The sequence below is a fragment of the Talpa europaea genome (assembly GCF_964194135.1).
Source record: "Talpa europaea genome assembly, chromosome: 7".
NCBI lineage: Eukaryota > Metazoa > Chordata > Mammalia > Eulipotyphla > Talpidae > Talpa > Talpa europaea.
In genome coordinates, this window is record NC_140074.1 from 24,727,408 (window position 1) to 24,749,083 (window position 21,676).

The 21,676-nt window shown below is 36.1% G+C and overlaps 1 protein-coding gene across 3 annotated transcripts in view; it reads right to left on the reverse strand.

Annotated features, from left to right (window-relative positions):
• The window catches only part of CCDC171 (coiled-coil domain containing 171), a gene marked incomplete at both ends in the record, with an annotated part of 235,424 nt that overhangs the window by 36,620 nt on the left and 177,128 nt on the right, over positions 1-21,676 (reverse strand). For all 3 annotated transcript variants that reach the window (XM_084237472.1, XM_084237471.1, XM_084237473.1), the window contains one exon: positions 4,643-4,795. In XM_084237472.1, coding sequence (XP_084093598.1) covers positions 4,643-4,795 — 153 coding nt within the window. The remainder of the gene's footprint in view (positions 1-4,642; positions 4,796-21,676) is intronic.

Here is a 21,676-nt window from a genome sequence, read left to right on the forward strand (position 1 = left end):
TTGATCCATTTCCAAAAGCCCAAAAACTCTAGGAATTGTCTGACACACCCCTTTCTCTTACAATTCACACAGAATTATTTCTTCACACTTTTAAAAAAAGCAATCCAAGTATGTTACTCCTTCTTACCTTCTTACCAGTCTTACCTCTGCCTTGCTTTCTAGATCATTCTTATCTCAGATCACTCTTGCCTTTGCCCTCTATAAAGAGAGTCACACTGGTCTTTCTCAATTTCTCTTTCCATCACAGGTCCTTTGTAGATGTTCTGCCCACTCCAACTGACTGGAGAAAGTCTCCATTTCTGAATGGCCCTCATGTAATCCCCAGATATCTCAAAAATCACTGAGCCTAGAAAAGCTTCACTGAAAATTAGTGTAGGAGAAGCTCATCTGTTTAAAGAAAAATTTTACACACTTAAGATCTCTTCTTTTAGTGCACTTTTCCTGGTTAGTGACTACAAATTAATTAGTGTGAGTGCATGAAAATCATTGCTTCCACTATTACATTTTAAATTCATGAGAATAAGGATTGTCTGTTTTGAGTCACACAGTATCCCCAAGACCAGAACGGTATCTGCCACAGAGTAAATACTGAATAAATACTGAGTTAACAGTAATAATAAATACTGAATAAATATTGAATTACTGAATGAATACATTGATAATGTATTAATAACCAATAATACAAAGAATACAGAGCTCAGGTAAGTAGAGGCCAGATAACCAAAGAAGGAAAGTCAATAATAAATGAAACATAGAAGAGTATTAAAGAGATAGGTACAATCCTCATATGTTGAGAAAGATGAAAAGGGATGAGAAGGAACTAATGGATATACGGGGTGAACAGAAAATTACTGGTTATTTTTGAGAAAGTAGTTTCAGTGAAATAATAGGCTCAGAAGCCAGAGAACAAATAAGGCTCAGGAGTTAAATCAGATGAAGCAAGTATAGACTACCCTCCTAGAATATGTAGTGAAAGGAGGGGATGACAAGTTGCAGAGAGGCAGAGAGCTCAGCCATTGGAATTTACTAATGATAATTACAAGAGGAGTCACATGCTCAAGGCTACAGGAGGAAGGAAAACAAAATAAGATGTTGGGTCAGTAAAGAAGTTTTTCTTGTGGTGCAATCCAATGAATTTATATCAAGACAAATGGTCTATAAAAACAATTGCTAACTTCTTTTTTAACTACTAAGTGCAAGGCAAAGTCCAAAGTACTTCTCCTCACTAGAACTTCCAAACATCTTTGTTAAAAAGTAGCATCATTATCCCCATTTTATAAATGAAAACCCTGAGACCCAATCCACAGGATGAGCAATGAACAGAACTGGAATTTATATCCAGGCTTATCTGACGTCTATGGCACACAGTGTAAGTAGTTAACTCAATTCTCAATTCTTTTGTCCTTTGACTCATAGGTAGGGGTAGCCACTTGACCCATTTAGAGTTAATGGAACATAAATAGAACAACATTTGGAACCTCCTTGGAAGGTTTTTCTTTTTAAAATGTAAATATGTAAATATATCACTATATCTTTATTTATAAATATTGAAATAAATATACATATATCTAAATATATTTCTTTCATTTATATAAATAATACATATTTTTATATAAGTACATAATTTTTTATTTTAAATGGAATGCCTCTCAGGACTTAATTTTATATAGATAAAAAGCAGATATCTTACTGTGTGGTCACAGATATGGCCAATTCATCCCTCTGACTTGAATATGATTATAATTTTTTTTTAAAGATTTATTTATTTATTTATACAAGCACTGAGTACAGTCAGAGGCGCGGAGGGGGGGGGTGAGAGAATTCACCAGAGCCAGAGCAGATAATAGAACAGTCAGAGTGATGAAGTACACTGCTGAGGGGAACAGTGGGCAGCAGGAGAGGTCTGTGCGCCATGTGGGACCCTCGCCGCCGGGGATCGAACCGTTGCTGCAGAGGCTATGGGCAGCTTTGCAATCCAGCGCTCAACCGCTGCGCCACCGGGGAGGCCCCTGATTACAATTCTTAGAGCTGGCTGCTATCTTACTATTATGATGGCGTGACAGAGAAATTAGAGAAGCTGAACCACTAAACTGATTTAGTCACTTACTTCTAGACTCCTTACTATATAAGAAAATAACAACAACCTGTATTTTCTTTAGTCACATTATCAGGTTTTCTGTTATTTACATTTGATTGTATTACTAATGGACATAATTCCTAACTCCATGCTCTTAATTACTAGCCTATAATGCCTCTCATCTGTGAAATATACCTCACTTGTAGAGTTCCTACTGGATCAAGAAGATGTGGTATATATACACATTGGAATACTAATCAGCCATCAAGAAGATAAGCTCCTGCCTTTTGTAGCAACATGGATGGAGCTGTCAGGGATAATCCTAAGTGAAATAAGTCAAAGGAGAAAGATAAAGACCAGATGGTGTCACTAATATGTGGAATATAGAGAAAAGAAACAAAGGGTCAAACAAAGACAAACTTTAAAACCAACCCTTGAAAGCTGATAGGTCTGAGGCATCCAGGAGGGGTGGGTGAGGAGAGTTGAGAATGGTGAGGGATAAGGGGGGAGGGAGCACAATGGACTGTGGAAGAGGATTTTGGGGGCTTTGGTTGTGGGAGAGCTGTGGTGACCATACTTGAGGGGAGAAATCCTATACTGTCAAAGTATTAATAAGGATGTAATAAAGTCATTAATACTTCATTAAAAGAAATACTTTTTTAAAAAGTTCCAGTTAGAAGATGCATATGCACATGCATTGAAAGAAATTATACAAAATTATTATTTTTTTTAAAAAAATAGTAATTCTTAACTAAGGGGATAGACTGAACAGTATATATCCCATTGAGACATGGGACTGGGCAGCACTGTCCTACATGGACACATCACATTCTAGCCTGGAGATAGGTTTATGTTACACAAGTGCTCTTTTGAGAGTCACTCCCATGGCGAGCCACCTCTTATAAATGAAATGATGAGCATATCATGCACATGTTCAGAAGTGGGAGAAAGGTTGAGAAGTAAAGTGATATAATGTACATTAAGCACCCTCCCATAAACATATCAAGAAGAATCCCAACTTGTTGAGTTTGTCTTCTGTTAAAACACAACTATTTTCCCACAAATAATAGTAATAAACAGTAGTACAACCCTACCCAACAAAGATAACACAAACTAAACAGCATGATATAATGTTAACCACTGAGATCAGAGAATTAAAAGGAAGATCTATGAATATATTATAGAGAAAGGCTAGATCAAATTCCAAATACTTATCCAATTTTTAAAATAGTTTCCTCTTCATTTTATTTTCTCTTGGGAAAGCTCAAATTTATTACTTTGTCATTAAAAAATTGAGAAAGCCATTTAAAAATTGAACTCAACTGAATTCACATCTGAGGTCACAAATAACTGGTTTGTTCACATATTATTAGTATTTTACATTCAATAATCATTTGATGAGCACCTATTGTGGGCCCATCTATTCTCAGTACTAGAGTACCCTTACAGCAGAAAACACCCAAAATTGCTTACTTTATGACACTTATATTCTACTGATGGAAGGGAGCAAACAGGCTACTTTGAGTAAAGAAAATACACTAGTAGTCAATGGATGTTAAGTAGTATTCTGAAAAATATTAAGCAAGGTAGATAAGCCAAGTAAGGCAACAGTGAGGTAGAGTTTGTAGGGGATTAAAGGAGAGTGTTGGTGGTTGTAATTTTAAATACCATGGTTTCATAAAGGCTTCACTGGGATGTTCACACTGGAGCTAATATCTGAAAGGAGTTGAAGAACAAAATCAGAGCTATCCATCTGTTTGCTTTAATGCTAACTCTTTTTCTGTTAAATATATCATTGAAATGGTCAACAGCTGAATGGCAAAATGATATTGGTTTTCTTTAAATGTTAGCTTTATGCACCGTAATCAAGCCAAGTAAGAAAAAATGTACTCTAATTATTGATAATTCTCTGATCTCACTGTGGATATATCTGCCTTTCATGAAAAAAAGTGTAAATGTTTATTTTCATCCTTTATGTCACAAATGTATTCATTTTTGGATGCTCCTCTAAACACATTTCAAATGTAGAAAATGTTGTTTAGTCTTCAATGAGTCCAAATTTCATCATGGGCTAAATTTTTAAGACATAAAATGACTGTTGAAACTGAATTTTAATCATACAGATGAATCACAACATGCATCTTTAGTTAGGCATGTATTATGGATAAGTCTAGTTTTCTACAGAGAATAATCACATGTTCTAATTACCATTTTGGTTATACGCATAATTAATAATATTCTGTCTTAATGGGACACACTGAGTCTTCAGACAGTTGCAAGCTTTAACTATGCATACTGCCAAATCCAACTGTCAGCTGCACTGCCAAACACAAAAGAATCTCAATGTAGTGTTTTAGCATTGATAACAATATGCATATCTTTAAACATAATACAATGGAAAAATTAATTGCTTTTCTTCATTCCAATTTTTATCCACATTAATAATTTTATGTTGCTTAATTTACTGTGAATTATATATTTTGGCCAATGATCTCATTAGCAGTAAAAATATGAATGCAAATGTGACCCAAGATCCAAAGAAGAAAAATATATTGTAGGGCTTACTGATTGCAAACTTTCATTTTCACGTAAACAAGCCGTGTGAAGTTCTGATTTCAAGGTTGCGATGTGACTTCGATGCGATGTCATTTCCTTCTCTAATGTAGTGATTCTGGTGCTTGCGAGCTGGTAGACATCCATGAAACTTTTAATCATAGCCTTAAGAAATAAAAATAATGTCAGATATAATTCAAACACAGATGTCCACAAAGGACAATTTCCATAATTGAAAGCAAAATCATTAAATTTTTAAAATAAACAACTTTTCATCTTCCTTTAAAATAATAAAGCTAAGTCTCACATTTTGTATTGAGAACAGAGACTATTTTAAGAATGTCTGAGAGAAAATAATTGAGACTTCTTTTCCAGTATATTTATTCAAATAAGATATACTTTGATCTATTGTGCTTAAAATTTAGAATGCAATTTTTAAAGATGGCACACTTATTTTCTTTGTAAGGTTAAATTCAATTTGTAATTTGACCTAAATTTCAATCTTAAGATACATAACAGATGGTTACACAAGCAAGATATTTCAAAATGAGCTGAGTCAGTAAAATTTTCAAATTACCTAAAAAAACAAGTATTGAAATAAAAGGAGCTGAAGTAATCCTGTGATATTTTTAAGAGTAAATAATGCAATTCCTATATTGTAAGAAAAATATATAATGATTTCCATTCATAAAACAGAGGAATGCCCTTGTATTATACTATATATAATAAAAGAAATAACACAAGCAGATGCTATTAACTTTCTCTCTCCCCTAAACACTAGTAATACACTTGTGGGATTGGATTACAGTTTAATTATATTTTATAGGTTTTTTTCTAAAGCAAACTATAGTGAATTTTAATTACAAGAATGCTAACATACCTTTTAAAAAATGTTTCAAAATACCTCAAATATAACAAAAATCAAACATTTCAAAGACACGTTCAAATAGTGTTATATTGTTTATAAGAAAAAAAAATCTTCCAACCATAGCCACAATTTAATACAGTAGTAAACAGTCTGAGAATTTCCAAATTACATTCAGTTTGAAGAGTATGATTTGGGAACATTTTTGAAAAACTAGATAATTGGGCAACTCTGGATATATATGAAATAATTTGATAACCAAAGAGTAAGAAACAATGCATACAGTGTCTGGGAATCAGAATTAGGTCTGTTGTAGATAGGAGTAAGAAAATTCACACCTTTTTACCTAATAAATATCTACTTGGCCTAAACAATCAGCTTAGATACAACCTCTCTCAAGAAGGTTCCTTTGAGCATGAAGTATTAACTTCTATTTAGTTTCTATGAATCCTTTATGCTTGTTTCTACAATTGCATTTATTGCCTTAGTTTACCTGTTTATCCTTACTAGTCTGAGAAGCTCCGTAGGCCATATGCTGTACCTAATCACCTCTGTATCTTCAGTGATGACAGTGGCCCACAATTAGCACTTTTTTGATTGTCTAGATAAGTCCAATGTCCCTGAATTAATCAGTTGCTAAAAACTAATACATGTGTTTTTGATTTTAGCAAATGCATTTTATATTAAATATATTTTATATTTTAACAAAGGTTCAAAACATACTTTGGTTAAAAAATTATACTCCTGAGCTTTTTATGTGCACATAGATGAGGTTTTATAGATTTAGGACCATTTTTAGAAATTCATAATTTTGGAAGCACTTCCAAACAACTATTTTTATGAGGCTTTTTCATAAAACTCCTTCAATAAAGCAGTTGGGCTTTTTTGACAAATGTTGATTTACCTTGATGTGCCAGAATGTGTTGTTTGGTAGTGGCAGGGGGGTTGTTAAAATATTTTCTAGATAGAATGCTTTTGATAGCTACTTGCCATCAAAGAAAAAAGTACAGATTTGGAATTCTTCTCTTTTTGTTAAAGAAAATTGCATAATTTATACTTAAGTTCAGGAGTACTTTGAAGTACTTTGTCACAAAAACCATCTATTTAAGATATTATTTTTTGTCTAATTTTATTTTTTATATTAATTTTTTACATCATTGTTCATTTTTAAACAATATTTGCTTCCCCCCACCCCCTCAGGTGTAGTCCCCATAGAGTTTCCTTCACCAATGCACCAGTGCACCATCACCTCAGTCCCCAATGCTCCTCCCTCCCTCCCTCTGATCCCTCTCCCTCCTCCCACCCTGCAGGATGTCTCTGATTTATAATTGTTCATTTTTGCTTTGTTGTGTTTTGTACTGTTATTTTTTTACACTGATGTATTATTTGGTTCCCCTATATTCCTGCTATAAGTGAAACCAACCAATATTTTTCTTTTTCCTTCTGGCTTATTTCGCTGAGCATAATGCTTTCTAGCTCCATCCACATTGCTGCGAATGGCATGAGTTTACCCTTTTTGATTGCTGAATAATATTCCATTGTGTATATATACCACATCTTCTTAATCCAGTCATCTATTTTGGGACATTTGGGTTGTTGCCAGGTTTTACCTATTGTAAATCGAGCTGCAATAAACACAGGTGTACAGGTGTTCTTTTGAATTAATATTTTTGTGTCCTTTGGGTAGATCCTTAGGAGTGGAATTGCCAGGTCATATGGTATTAAAGACTACTTCTTATCTGAGGGCACATGTATCCAGCTCAACTCTTAACTCTTTGTTTAAAGTGAATTCCACACCTTTGCCCCAATCTAGCAAAGGAGGTGAACCCCACACCCTACCACCAGAAATCACCATGTGAGTAGAAATGTATGGGAATAAAGCCTAGGCATGATCAAATCTTTGCCCAAAGGTGTTCTTTCTCTCTATACAGGTCCCAAGCTTCAAAGCTTGCCTGAACCCCAATTCTAACACCACCAAGTTTGTGTCAGATACCACATTATGAGACCTTTGCATATTATTTTTCCAATTCTGGCAATAGCCCTGTAAAAAAATCACATTATCTCTATTTTACAGAATACAAAATTATAGCTTAGAGGTACTACTAAATGCCTTACCCAATATCCAAGGTACATAGTTATTAAAGAATGGGATTCAAATTTATGTCTTTCCAACTCCAAAACCCATGCTAATTCTACATTTTACAAGTTTTTGTTTTGTTTTGTTTTGGATTGGTTTACTTTTTTTTTAACTTGTTTGTTTTTGGCTGTCTAGCATACAAATTATCTCAGTGAAATCAGCAGAATAATATAGGATTTCTGAGTTTCATAAAATTACACAGGTAGAGTGTCACAACATTCATATAAATGTCAATTTAATCCATGTTCTCTCCTCTATTGACTGAGAGAGGTAGAAAAGCAAAGTCCTTGATTTTGCTATGAAACCAGAATTTTCAAAAAGCTCAAACTCATTAACAGCTATCATACTATGCTGACACTCAGCTACCTGTTTTTGTTTCTGCAAATATTTAAATAAAAGGACTTCAGGTAGACATATTTTGGGGGGATGTCATTCATTCTGTATAATGGGTTTAATAAACATTTGCAATAAATTAACAAATCTCTACCCTATCCAAATGTCACATAATTTTACATTCCCCTCATCTATCTTTTGATTCTAGGAAAAACAGAATTTGAAAGACAGCTGAGATTATTTTGATGAGAAAATATTAAAGTAAGCTCACAAATTACAACAAATCTATTACATTCACAGAAGATAATTTTGGGGAGAAAACTTGGTAAACAACTTCTAGTATGTTTAATACACTTAACATAAATGATAGTAAGTTGTATATCTCTTAGCAGTCTGACTTAAGGGTCTAATATTGTCAATAAATGACTTTACAAGCAAAATACCAAGATAGTAACATCCTAAAACCTACCCACTCAAGAGAATTAGCTCATCATTCTCATTTTAAGTGAGAACCATGCATACTGAATATATGTATAGAAGGAATAGGATTGTGAGACTATATTTCATTTCCATTTGGTTTATGAAGATCGGGGAAGGCTTTTATTTTGCCATATCTGGAAAATTTCCTAGGCATAAAGTGACTGTTCTTTAATGTAGAAACTAGAATTTTTGTGAACTAGGTGTTTTGTTTTTTTTTCCCCTACTCTCTCATATAATTCCCATTCCTGGATAATCCACTTTGGGCCCTACATGTCCAGGGGTTTGTGTGCATGTGCTACTATATTTCTTTTGTGGATTAGTCTGGGCCACTCCTACCCACTTAAGATTGTGTAGTCCTTTAGTACAAGAGTGGGGGGGAACAGGGTAATTAGATACTTAACAATGGCAATGTACACACGGATACTGAAATGTTTTTTTGCTGGTGATGTTAACAATGTTTAGGAAAGTATGTCAAGTTATTAGAAGAAAAAAAATTGTTGCAAATGCACAGTCTCCTTAGTCAGGCACAACTGAAGATAAAATAGCATGAGTTGACTTGATACAATGTTGGCTATAGCTCAGACATGGTTTTGTTTAGTGCTATTTTATAAAAGAAAAAAAAAAGAGAATAGAAGTTCATTTTCTCCTTTATGCCATTTGAATTAGCCCTGGACGTGACTTACGCATCATTCAAAATTTTTATTGGCACCACTCTGAAGGATGTAAATATACATAGGCATTTTCAGGTAAGAAGGAGCCTCATGGGAAACCACATTTAGCAGAATTGCAGAATACTTTAGTAGCAGATACTTTTTTTAATGATGTTTTCTTTGTATAGTGTTTAGACTCCAAATTTTTTTCTGACCTCCACTCAACCATGGCATATACAACTTAAATGTGCCAAAAACAAGACCAATTCATTTTCAAGTAAGTTATTTCCAACCAAAATTGAATGAAAGCCAATCTTGTGGCTAAGTGCAGTATCTAGATTGATGGTGATTACTATTCTTATTATGTTAAAAGTTACTGTAAAGAAAGACCAAAGGGATAAGAAATGACATGTTGGTTTCCTACAAGAATATGAAAAAGCAATCATCAAAATAATCAGACTGAAAAAAGTGTCTTTTGGAATCTATTGACTATGGACATAAAGTTGTTAAATGCAATGGTGATTTTAGAAAAGTCCTAAGAAAAATTAGTTTCTCGAAAGATAATGCTCAATCACTAGTAATAATAACAATAATAATTTAGGGCCTCCCTCAGTGGTGCAGGTGGTTGAGCACAGCACTGTGAAGCTGTCCGCAGCCTGTGCAGCACAGGTTCGATCCTGGCCAGCGAGGATCCCACATGGCACAGCAGACCTCTCCTGTCTCGCCTGCTGCTCCCCTCAGCAGAGTATTTCACTTAGTCTACCTGTTCTGTTCCCCACTCTGTCTCTGGTGATTCCTCTCACCCTCCCGCATGTCTGACCTGTATCCCAGTTCTTGTTTATCAGAATAAATAAATCTTAAAAAATAATAATAATAATTTAAATGACCTTACTTTAGGGACTTAAAATTTTAAGTAGTATACAAAATGTTCATCATATAGATAAATCCTAAATTAGCATTGCATTTTAATGTGTTGCAAGAGGCCAAAATAAAGTGAGTCACTTAGTAGCACAATTAATTGTGGGTTGTAGGTAGCCATGATGAAACTTAATCTCCTTACTTGAGCTCTCCATCTCAAAAAAAAATAGATTATTTTAGTTATTTCTTAAACACCTACTTGTCTTGAACCCATGGGTATTTTACAATAGAAATTATAGGGTTGCTTTGGATTCACATAGCCTTCAAGGTTCACTCAAAGATGATCCCTTCTATGAAGCCTCTCTTAATCTTCTAGCAAGAAACAATTTCATTCTCATCTAAAGGCTGGCTATTGTACTGTACCTATGCCTATTCTATAGCAATCATGCTTTCCATCTCATTTCACTCTTAAATTTCATATTCCCTGATCAAAAGAAAAAATTGTTTTAGTCAATTTCATATCCCAGAGCATAGCACACTGTCTAGTAGTTGGTAGGCACTCTTTACATTATTGAATGATTTTATCCAATTTCAAATCTTATGATCAAGATTCTGCCATTTTCTTTTTTTTTTTAAAGACTGAGTTTTTTTTTTTTAAGATTTATTTATGGGAGGGTGAGAGAATTCACCAGAGCCAGAGCAAGGAACAGAACAGGCAGACTAATGAAATACACTGCTGAGGGGAGCAGTGGGCATGGCAGGAGAGGTCTGCACACCATGTGGGACCCTCGTCGGTGGCTGGGGATCTAACCAGTGCTGCAGAGGCTGAGGGCAGCTTCGCAGCCCAGTGCTCAACCACAGCACCACCAGGGGAGGCCCCCATTTTCTTTTTTAAGCCATTTCCTGGTATATATTGATCTCCAAATACTCCCAAGCAATAATTTCATCTTCCTTCTAGGAAAAGTGGAAAACTTTGAAGGAATGACTATACTTGCTCCTAAGTCTCCTATGGATTCCCTAGGGTCAGGGATACAAACGACAAGGCCTTCACATTCCCAAAACCTTGCTCTCCTTACCTAAAGCAACTCTTTTGACTTCTCTAGACACTGTCAGAGTATGTATTATCTTATCTAGTGAGAACAAACTAAGATAGGCAAGGAAAGACATGGGCCTATGTGGTAAGGAATTTCATTCATTCCGCTTTCGGGACATAAAGTGGGAAGGTCCCCAAAACTAGTATCTAAGGGAATTCCTACTCACATTGAACATAAATACATCTTATTTTTTAACAGGTAGTAAACTTGAGCAAAACAAAGGTTATTATAACCATATCTGATTTGCATGTCACACAACTATTGAAATCCCTTTGTGCTTTATGGTGGTATAAACTACACAATCCTTTATGACCCAAAACAAGGGCAACAGATATTAGACATTACATTTAAATTTCACTCAAGAATACCATACCACAGGGGCCTCCCTGGTGGTGCAGCAGTTGAGCGCTGGGCTGCGAAGCTGCTTGCAGCCTCTGCAGTGCTGGTTTGATCCCCAGCCACGAGTGAGGATCCCACACGGCACGCAAATCTCTCCTGCTGCACCCGCTACTCCCCTCAGCAGTGTACTTCGTCAGTCTGCCTGTTCTGCTCCCCGCTCTGGCTCTGGTGAATTCTCTCACCCTCCCTCACTTCTGACTGTACCCAGTGCTTGTATAAATAAATCTTTAAAAAAAGAGAATACCATACCACAAGATAATGATATCTCACTATTAAAAAAAACCTGTTCATTTAAGCAATAATACACATTTATATGTGTAGAATCTGTTTTATAATGCTAGTACAGTTCTCCCAACCTCTAATTGAAAATTTGGAAACATGTTTTGGAGCTCAGGATTTTTCAAGTTTTGGAAATATGGACATTAGGTAAAACTCTCAACAAGATCAGAGACCGCACACTTTAATAAAATATATTTTACAGTATAACATTTGAATAACATGAGGGGATAGACTGAAACTACTACACAAAGCCTCAAATCAGTTATTAGATTTTTGCCTCAAAATTAGGTTAGATTAGGTTTTGCCTCTGAGTTTCAGTTTTCAGAGCATTTTAGAATTTGGAATTTCATACATGCAGTTCTAGGCCTGAATGATGAAACTCAACTGCTGTGTTATTTAGAAAATCTTATCATTTTGGGTTGTTGCTATATATATTTATGCTCATAGGGTCATGAAATCATTGGAATATATAAATACACACATATATTCATATATGAAATGCATATATACATACATATGTAAATATATACATAAATACATACACATATATGTAAATACATATATGTATATGTGTATGCAAAATGATCCCAATGAATTATCTAAGAACTTACTGTATTAATTTCAGGTGTGATATTCTGCTAGTTTCAAAGGAGCTAGAACTTAACCTATACAAATAAAGACGTGTATGGTTCTCAATGAAACTATTAATTATCACAACCCCCCAAAATTAAAACAGGATGTCAAAATCAAATAAAATATTGAAAGTATACTTATTTCAAAGCTCTTTGCCTTCTCATAACTTTTAAGTCCACTCGAGATCAGCAGGGAAAGACACAAGCTTCTCAGAGCAAATATTGGTTATGTCCACAGAAATAGCATTTCTGCCTTAAAATGAGCATGGGGTAAACCAAGGAGCCATCGATTCTGCAGGGTTTCCCAATTTGCCTCCTTGGGGTCTCTGCTAAGAAATCAAGGAATATGCCTCTAGTGCCCCTTGAGGGGTTCACCCCTACTGCTCATCTTTACCACCAGGATGCTCTGGGAGAGACAGAGAACATGAAAGAGAGTGAGCAGGTTCCAAGAGTTGTCTCATACTTGCTCAGATGCACTTCCTCTGAAGGAAGAAGACCATTAGCTAGAGCTTGCAGCTTAAAAAAAATTGGTGCTTTGTTAAAAAAAAAAAAACATTATTTCTAAAGAAAGTTATTAAGAAAATCATTAATATTTTAATATTTACTTTTCCTTTAAAAACAAATGAAGTAATTGAGTTAAAATTCTGTATAGCAGAAAAATAGTTGGTTTGGGCTTTGACTTAATATGTATAAAAGTACTGAAATTTGAGTGTGTTCAGTTTATGAAATATTATAATGAACATTGTTGAATGTACTGTTTTTAGTAACAGTGGAATATTTATATAAGTATAAAATTTGATGTCAGAGACTGTTTTTCAGAAGCTTTTATTGCTTATATTTTTTAGTTTCATGTACACATTTTTTAGGAAACCTCATTTAGTAAGTCTAAAGATTTAAATTCTGTGTTTCAGTAACTATTCAGGTTGATATGAATCTAATACCAGAGAAATGTGATGGGCATGGCCATCTTGTGTGTTAAATGTTCTAAATGCAATCTAAGAGAACATTCATGCTGGTATTAATAAAGTGATGACTTCTGTATTAACAAAATCTATCAATAAGGTTTTGCCTCTAATTATTTTTCTCTTAATTATGGATTTTGACATCCAGGATCCACTGAACATGGAAGAGTACCACAAGCATGTGGTAAAACAAGAAAAATATCTTTCACAGTTCCTAAATTTATTCTGATCACTGGATATCTTTGTTGTACTTACCCACTCCATGCTAACAAAAAATCATTTAACCTCTTACTTCTCAGTAAATAAATGCTTGGTGATAACATAACATATCCAATACTTTCAAAGAATTCCTTTACACTAGATGACAAATCCCAATATTCCTCAGCTCACAAACACCATCTCGATAGTCATCATATCTTCTATCTGGCAAGGGTTTTCTGTAGTACCTTGTGTCTCATAAATATTTTTGCTTTCTATTTTATCTTTTAACATAATTTATCAAACATACAAGACTAAGTTGCATCTTAACTTTTTTTAAGATTTTTATTTATTTATGTATAGAACTGGTGTGTGCAGGCCAGAGGTGTGTGCAGGCCAGAGGTGTTAACAGTACTCACCAGAGACAGAGTGGGGAGTAGAATAGGCAGATCTATTGAAATACACTGCTAAGGGGAGCAGCAGGTGAGACAGGAGAGATCTGCCGGGCCATATGTGGGTTGGCTGGGGATAGAACTCAGGCCACAGCAGTGATAGTGTGATAGTGCTGAGATTTAACCCCTAAGCCAACAGGGAGGACCCCTGCATTCTAAATTTTAGCATAATTTCCTCAATTTTAGAAATATTAAAAACATGATGTATTTTTCTTTTTGATTTTAAATTTTGTGAGGAAATCTTTTCATTTGCCACAAATACCACTTCAATAATATTTCTTCTATTTGGACTTGCTAAACCCCCAACACACGAACAGAAGCCAGGTACTTTCTTCACTTTAGTGCTTTGTTTTCCTTGTTCATCCCGTTAATGCTAATAACTTATACAAACTCAGGTTCATTTGATAGTCATTATAAAATATACGTTGGACAAAGAATGCCTTGCAACACTGAAGCAAGGGCATATATTCTACACAGAAACTCAACTTTTAGGTAAGAGTAAAACAGATCTTGCTCAGAAAAGAAGTGAAAATATTAGCATTTTGTGTTTTCTTCTGTGAGTTACTTCTTAGTCTTCTCCATAAAAGTTACACCTCTTCTCAGTCAGCACCATAAGAGATTGGACCATTAAATGAAAAAAAAAAAAAAAAAGCTACTATTACTTAAAGGTTCTGGAACTGAAAAACTTCTAAAGCTTTAAAATTACTTAGTGAATATTTTATTGGTTGTTTAATATACAGAACTTACATAACCTGAAATAATTTTTTTTACATTTTAAAAAGGACAGATTTATTAGGAAAAGGAGAAAAGAAAAAAAGAGAGGCACCTGCATAGACACAGGTGAAAAAGATTTGCTTACAAATTAGTTTTTAAGCTGTGATTCTGACAACCCCAAGTTTAAATAAGTGGGAAGGGGAAGATTTACCACCATTTGAAAAGATTTAAGATACTTTCAGTATCTTTAGTATTTTCACTTCAACTCTACACACACACACACACACACACACAGAGAGAGAAGCAATAATAGTCTATTTAATAAAACTGAAGGCATCTGTGAAATTATTACAAGAAACTTTGTGCCTAGTTTTAGACTGAATGATTTACTGCATTTCCCTTAATCCTTAAGTTGCATATTCATTGCTGTATTTTCCTCTAACTGCTGTCACTTAAATTGTCATGCAGAATAGGGCAAATCAGGGTCAGTTTATATAAGCGGCATCAATCTGAAGAACTTCATCAGTCTTTATTTCAAGGCATTATGCAAAGAAAACTGACATTAAAAGAGCCTTAACTGACAGCAAATGAAATCAATCAGCAAATCACTAAGCCATAATAAACTCACTCAATTTGTAGATAACCCTTCCTTTTCCAGGTCTTCACCTAGGCAGTCCATCAAACACTGTTTTTTGTCCAAGTAGCTAAAATGAATAGCAATTCAGTTATAGCACTTGAAAGTTCAAGTGCTCTCAGGCTTTAGTCTCTCAATAATAAGCATTAAAAGGTATTATCTAGTAGGGTTATACTTATACTTAAATAGGTTTTAAAGTGAATAATAAGATAGAGAAAGGGTCAAGTTTGGGATTTAGTTTTTGCCTCTTAACATTAATGGCAAAGAAATTACGTTCATATCATTTAACAGCTTTACTTTGAGTTTCCTAGGACAGTAAAAAGTTCTGTACATTCAGGTTTTGTGTTTTAGATTTTTACTAAGTGTATCCCAAACATTTCATATACCAGCAAATAATGTCACCATTTTAGAGCTGGAATTAAAAGTCCCAAATAAAATTAAATCATGCAAATGAAGAAACAAATTGAGTTAAAAGAAAAAAATAAAAACCATAGTAATGTTTTAATTACTTTGTATAATAATTATTTAAATAGAATCACCAAAGTAAGTGACTCTATGCTGACTCTATACTGAACTGGAAGGAAACACAAAAGTTGCAGACCATTTTATTCATTTGATTGTACATGTCGCTACTAAAGCAAAACTTGTAATAAACAGGTCATCAATCAAAAACATTGAAAAGAGCCAAAATGCTAAGACATTCCTCAATGTACTTTGGTCACTTTTGCTGACCTTAGGCCAGTTTGCAGTTCAGTCCAGTGTAGTCTACATTACTTTAGCATTTTATAATACAGAATGCACCCTCACATGCACACCACCTATTCTAATCTCCCCATAGCTCTGTGAATGAAAGCAAGACAGGCGTCACCATCTCCATTTAAAAATGAGGAAATGGAGGCTCAATGCTGTTGAGTGACCTGCCAAATTGGTTAAATTATAGAGCCAGGACTTCAATCCAGGCACTCAGAATTTCCACGTAGACTCTGCATAAGCACTATGTTGCCTGCCTTTTGCCTCCGAAAACAAAATTATTTTATCTCTTCCAATTCTATGCTGCTAAGAAAGTAATTCCCATTCAGATCAACATGATGTTTCCAGCAAACTCAATGACATACAGAAAATTGCACAGATTCAACGTTGCTGACTTCCCAGTAATCTGATTTACCAGCTTGTCTTTTAGAAAGGCAGAAATCTCAACCTGAAATTGAAAACTAAGCAACCTCACACCTGATCAAGGAACATTTTATGCCAAATATTTAAAGGAAACCAACTCAAAATACATGCGTAAGTGTGGTTTAATTTTCAAAGTTCTTTCATACGTGTTGTAAGATCCTCACTATCAACCCAAGATGCAGTGGTATCTTCTACTTCATATTACAGGTGAGAACCTAATACACCAGAATTAAGATTTAGGAACTCAAAGAAAACAGTGATTCTAAGACAGAAATTCAATCACACTTTCATGATAATCCATATTCATCCTTCACAAGAAAGGCCAACATTATATTCCATGAGAAAGAGATAACAGCCAGATTAAAAAAAATAGGGAGAAATTCTGCTACCTGTGTAATTTTGTTTGGGGGGTGGGGTAGGAGAAGGATTTCACCTTTTCTATGGCCAATCTTATTACTTTCTGGTAAAGCTACATAACCCATTCAACTTTCTGTGATACTGACTCTGCTATGATTTTAATTTTTTCCTAATTATTCTTCCTAGTAATAGAAAGGAAGAAACCAGGAAAACAAAATTGGAAAAAGAATTTTTTGACTGATGCTTAATTTTTAAACAATTTCTATCAAATTTTACTTGCTGTTGACACAAATCACTGATACTAAATAATTCCTACAGAGAAAAATTCATGAATATTTTCAGAGGAGTTAAGGAGTAGTGAGTTGAGGTTTTTCAATATGAAATTTTGTGTAGCAGAAACTTTATGACATATGAGGGCAAGGAAATGCATTTGCCATCCTATCATTTTGAAAAGGTAAAGAGAGATGGAAGTCTCAAAAAGAAAAAAAAATTATTTCCACATAAAAAAAAAAAAAAGCTACCAGGTGTTTGTGAGGGAATGGAGATAAAGGAAGTCTCTCCCCTCCCCGCCCCCCACCACAGGGAAAAAAAGTATGGAGGTTCCTCATAATAGTAAAAATAGATGCACCAAAGGACCCAGCAATTCCACTCCTAGGTGGATTCCACTCCTACCCATAGAATGCAAAAGCACTAATTCCACAGGAGACAACCCACTCTTTGTTCACTGCAGCGCTATTTACAATAGCCAACTTATGGAAACAACTTAAGCATCCAAAGACAGAGGAGCAGATTAAGGAGCTGAGATATAAATACATACACACACACATAATAGAACACTACTCAGCTATAAAAAAAAATGAAATCTTGCCATTTGTGACACACATGGATGCAACTGGAGGAAGTTAAGCTATATGTGGAATATTGAAAAACAAAACAAAGGACAAAACTAAATGAAAACAAACACTAGAAATCTGAGTGCAGAGCTGAGGCTACCAGAGGGGGAGTATGGGAGACAGGGGGAAAAAAGGGTGGAGGATCATTGGTGCTTTGATGGTCTATGTGGCATGATAATACACATCTGAAAAGGTGAATCTGTACTTCCGAGTCATACGCAGTCCTATAAATCAACACGCCCTCAATAAAAATACCAAAAAGTTACATTTCTAACATCAATGACTCCTATCAAAACTAAATCACTGCTCCTATCAAAACTAAATCCAAACTTGTGTTTGTTAGACCAGTTCTTGCCAAGTAAAATCTATTGGGTTGTTGCCTGGGTTTGAGTCCTCAATTTGACTAGCTAAAACATTCTTTTTCTAACTATGAAAAAAAACAAAACTTGTCATTTCAGACCACCACTCATCTGAAATAAAACCTATGATGCCATGGGTTTGGCAAACATTGTAAAATGTTTCATCTGCCAAGTATTTTTTAAAAACTTTTTTGGAACTCCTAGTTTTTGGTAGATATTTTTCAAAAATCTCAGCTATCAGTTAGTGCCCAAGACTATGTTTTAATAATATATGAAGGGAAAAAAAAACTTTTTTTCTCCCACAATTAATCTTTTAAAATAAAATATGGGGATTAGGAAAACGGTGGTAGCATACATTATCTAGTGAAATATGTGGAACAAAAAAGGATCATTTTACATTTTTATGATTCTTTCCTAAAATTCTGCTTCATGCATTCACCTCTCCCTTTCCACCACACCAAAAAAATACAAGGCAAGTAAATACAGGAAGGCAAGAAAGGTGGAAGGGAAAACTTGGGAGATGAAAGGACTTATGATGATGCCAAACTCTCTAATAATGGCTGGCATGCTAGGCAAAGTCTCCAGCAAAGTCTTCCTGGTCATCAAAACCAAAAATTTTAGGAGAAGATACAGGCTGGGGATAATAAGGCATAACTCACAATGACAATAACCAATGCTTAAATGCTACTATTTAATTATATAATAATTATTTTCCCGACTTGCTACATACCCTTAAAATTGGTCCCTCAGTACATATTAACATCTTATTTCGTAATATTTTATTTCACTTAGCATTATTTACAGCTCTATTACCAGGAAATACTGAAGAAACTTAATGTTAGCTTATGCCTTTTCAAGTCTTCAGAGTAGAATTCTAAAATTTTAATTGCAAATAACAAAAATATTTTCTCTGACAACATTTCATCAGAAAATGTCTTTTACTCTTCCTGTTGAAAACAGAAAAAACAAATGCACTAATTCTTATATTCATCCTCAAGTGAAGTCTCAAACCTAGCACATTGAGATTCTCATTGGCACAATTTGTATTCCTCAGAACTATAGGCTACAGCTGCTGAGCAGTTAGATGAAACAAAGGATGGCACTGCTTCATCAAAATGCATTTATTCTCAGATGAACTATATGATTTTTTTTCCAGCTAATTGTTCTTCCCTAACACACATAGCTCTTTTCTGGGAAGTATTTACCAACCTTTGAAAAAAGCAGCATTTCAACATTTTGTTTGATTCTACAACTCAAGTCTAAATGTTTTATGTCTTTTAACTTAAAAGACATTTTGATTTTAGAATTTAAAAAGAATCGCACAAATTCTTACAGAAAACAACCTTTGAGAACCCCAAAATTTCTTTGATATCATCTTATTAAAATGTTCACACTTGCAAAAAGGTCTTATTTCAATAATTTCAGAGAAAGCACAATCATGGACCCAGAAATAAATATAAAAGAACACCTAAGGGAGAGGGGCGGAGCAACATGGCAGCGAGGAGACGCTGCGAGTAAGATCTCCCATTAAAAAAAGTTAATAGGGAGGAAAAGCGGCAGGTCCCAGTGAGAACTGGGACATGGAAGATAAACGGGTGACTCCAGCAAACTACCCAAAGAAGAAAGTGGCCATAAAAGAGGACTAGAAGGGAGGGAAGCGCACAACCCTGCTCCCCTCCCCCACCCACAGAGGCGGCACTCTCCGACCGGCAGAGAGGAGGAAAACAACAAACCAAAACGGCCAACAAGAACAAACGACGCAGCAAGCGGGACTGTGAGTGGAAAGGAACTATTGCAGCCACCACACCCCGTGAACGGGAGCTGAGGCGAACCCTGCAGGATTAGCCGCGGCGGTGAGCGAACGGCTCCGGGCGCCATTAGAGAAGAACAAAGACCCCGGGAGACGCACACACAGCCCGGGCTGCAGGTAAGCTTGCGCGCTTGAAAAGCAAGTGCAGACCGGGATTGTGGCTGCCCAGGTCCCCGCGCCTGCGACCTAGGCTTGCGGGGAGACGACCTAGGCTTGCGGGGAGACGCACGGAGGTCCTCACTGAGGTGAAGGTCCCTCCCTGAGTAAGCAGGAACCAGGCACCCAGGCATGGGAGCGGTGCAAAAGGCGCCGTTCCCGCGCCACTGAACTGGGCTACAGCCCGCGTCCTGGAACTGAGGGCTTTGAACTGAGACCGGGGCACGAAAATTCGGGGCGTGGGTTCTCCACGATGGTGGGGCACAAGGCAGACACAGCACCCCAAAGCTGTTGAGGTGTACCCTACCATTCCCGCTCTGTTCCCTGTCCCACAGGGTGGGGGGAGGCGAAAAACAGCCCCCCAAGGACAATAGGAGAGATCTCTGGCACCACCTAGCGACCAGGAAAAAAAGTCACTAACACCCCATAGAACAGGAAATTTCTTAAGACTGCTTGAAAAGGGCAGAAGGCTTCTGGAGGACCCAGTGGCCAGCCGGGAAGTTAGCCCACGCCAGGCCCCTTCCAACCAGCAGTCTGAGCCCACAGAGGGAGCAGGCACCCACGTCCGGGGCAGACCGGGTGCGCAGAAGAGTGTGCCTGAAACCGGAGGCGCAGGGACTGCATCCCGCTTCGCCATTTTAGAACAGGGACATTTCTTTAGTAAAAACTGCCTAAAACCAGCAGAAAGCTCCCCCAGAAGACAGAGATGGCTCCTGGAAGAGCCAGAGGGGAGCGGAGAAGTTCACCCAAGATGCCAGTCAGTCCGAGCAACACAGTGTCCCAACGCATACGACAAATTAGAAAACAGACAGTAGGGAGTAGAAGAACCACACGCAACCTAACAACTCCTCAGGAAAGAAGCACACCACAAAAAGAAAACCACTCCCCAGATTGCAAAGACAGCAACTTGGAAGAACTTCTGAGCCTTCCAGAAAGAGAATTTAAAATTGCCATGATTAAAAAAGTGATAGATCAGAAGAAGGAAATTGAGTCCCTAAAGAGGGAAGTAAAAGAAATGCAGGAGATCAAAGAATTAATGGAGGAACTAAAGAACTCTGGGAAAAGCAATGAAAGCAGAATAGGTGAAATGGAAGAGCGAATAAGTACTCTTGAAGACACAGAAATAAAAAGAACCAAAACAGAAAAGGAAAGAGAAGTACGAAGGAAAAAGAATGAAGAAAGACTTCGGGAACTATCTGACTCCATGAGGAAAGGAAATATAAGAGTTATAGGAATTCCAGAAGGAGAGGAGAGAGATGTGGGAACAGAGAAAATATTCATGGATATAATTGAAGAGAACTTCCCAAATGCGAAGAAGGAGCTGAAAATTGATATACAAGAAGCAAGAAGAACACCAAACTTCCACGACGAAAGGAAAAACACAGCAAGACACATAATAGTAAAGCTACCAAGAATCCAGGACAAGGAAAAAATAATGAAGCTGACAAGAGGGAAGAAACAGATAACATTCAAAGGAAAACCAATCAGGCTGACATCAGACTTCTCTGAAGAAACACTACGGGCAAGGAGAGAGTGGAGGGACATAGTCAACAGACTCCAAGAAAACAGATGCCAACCAAGAATACTCTATCCCGCAAAGCTCTCTTTCCT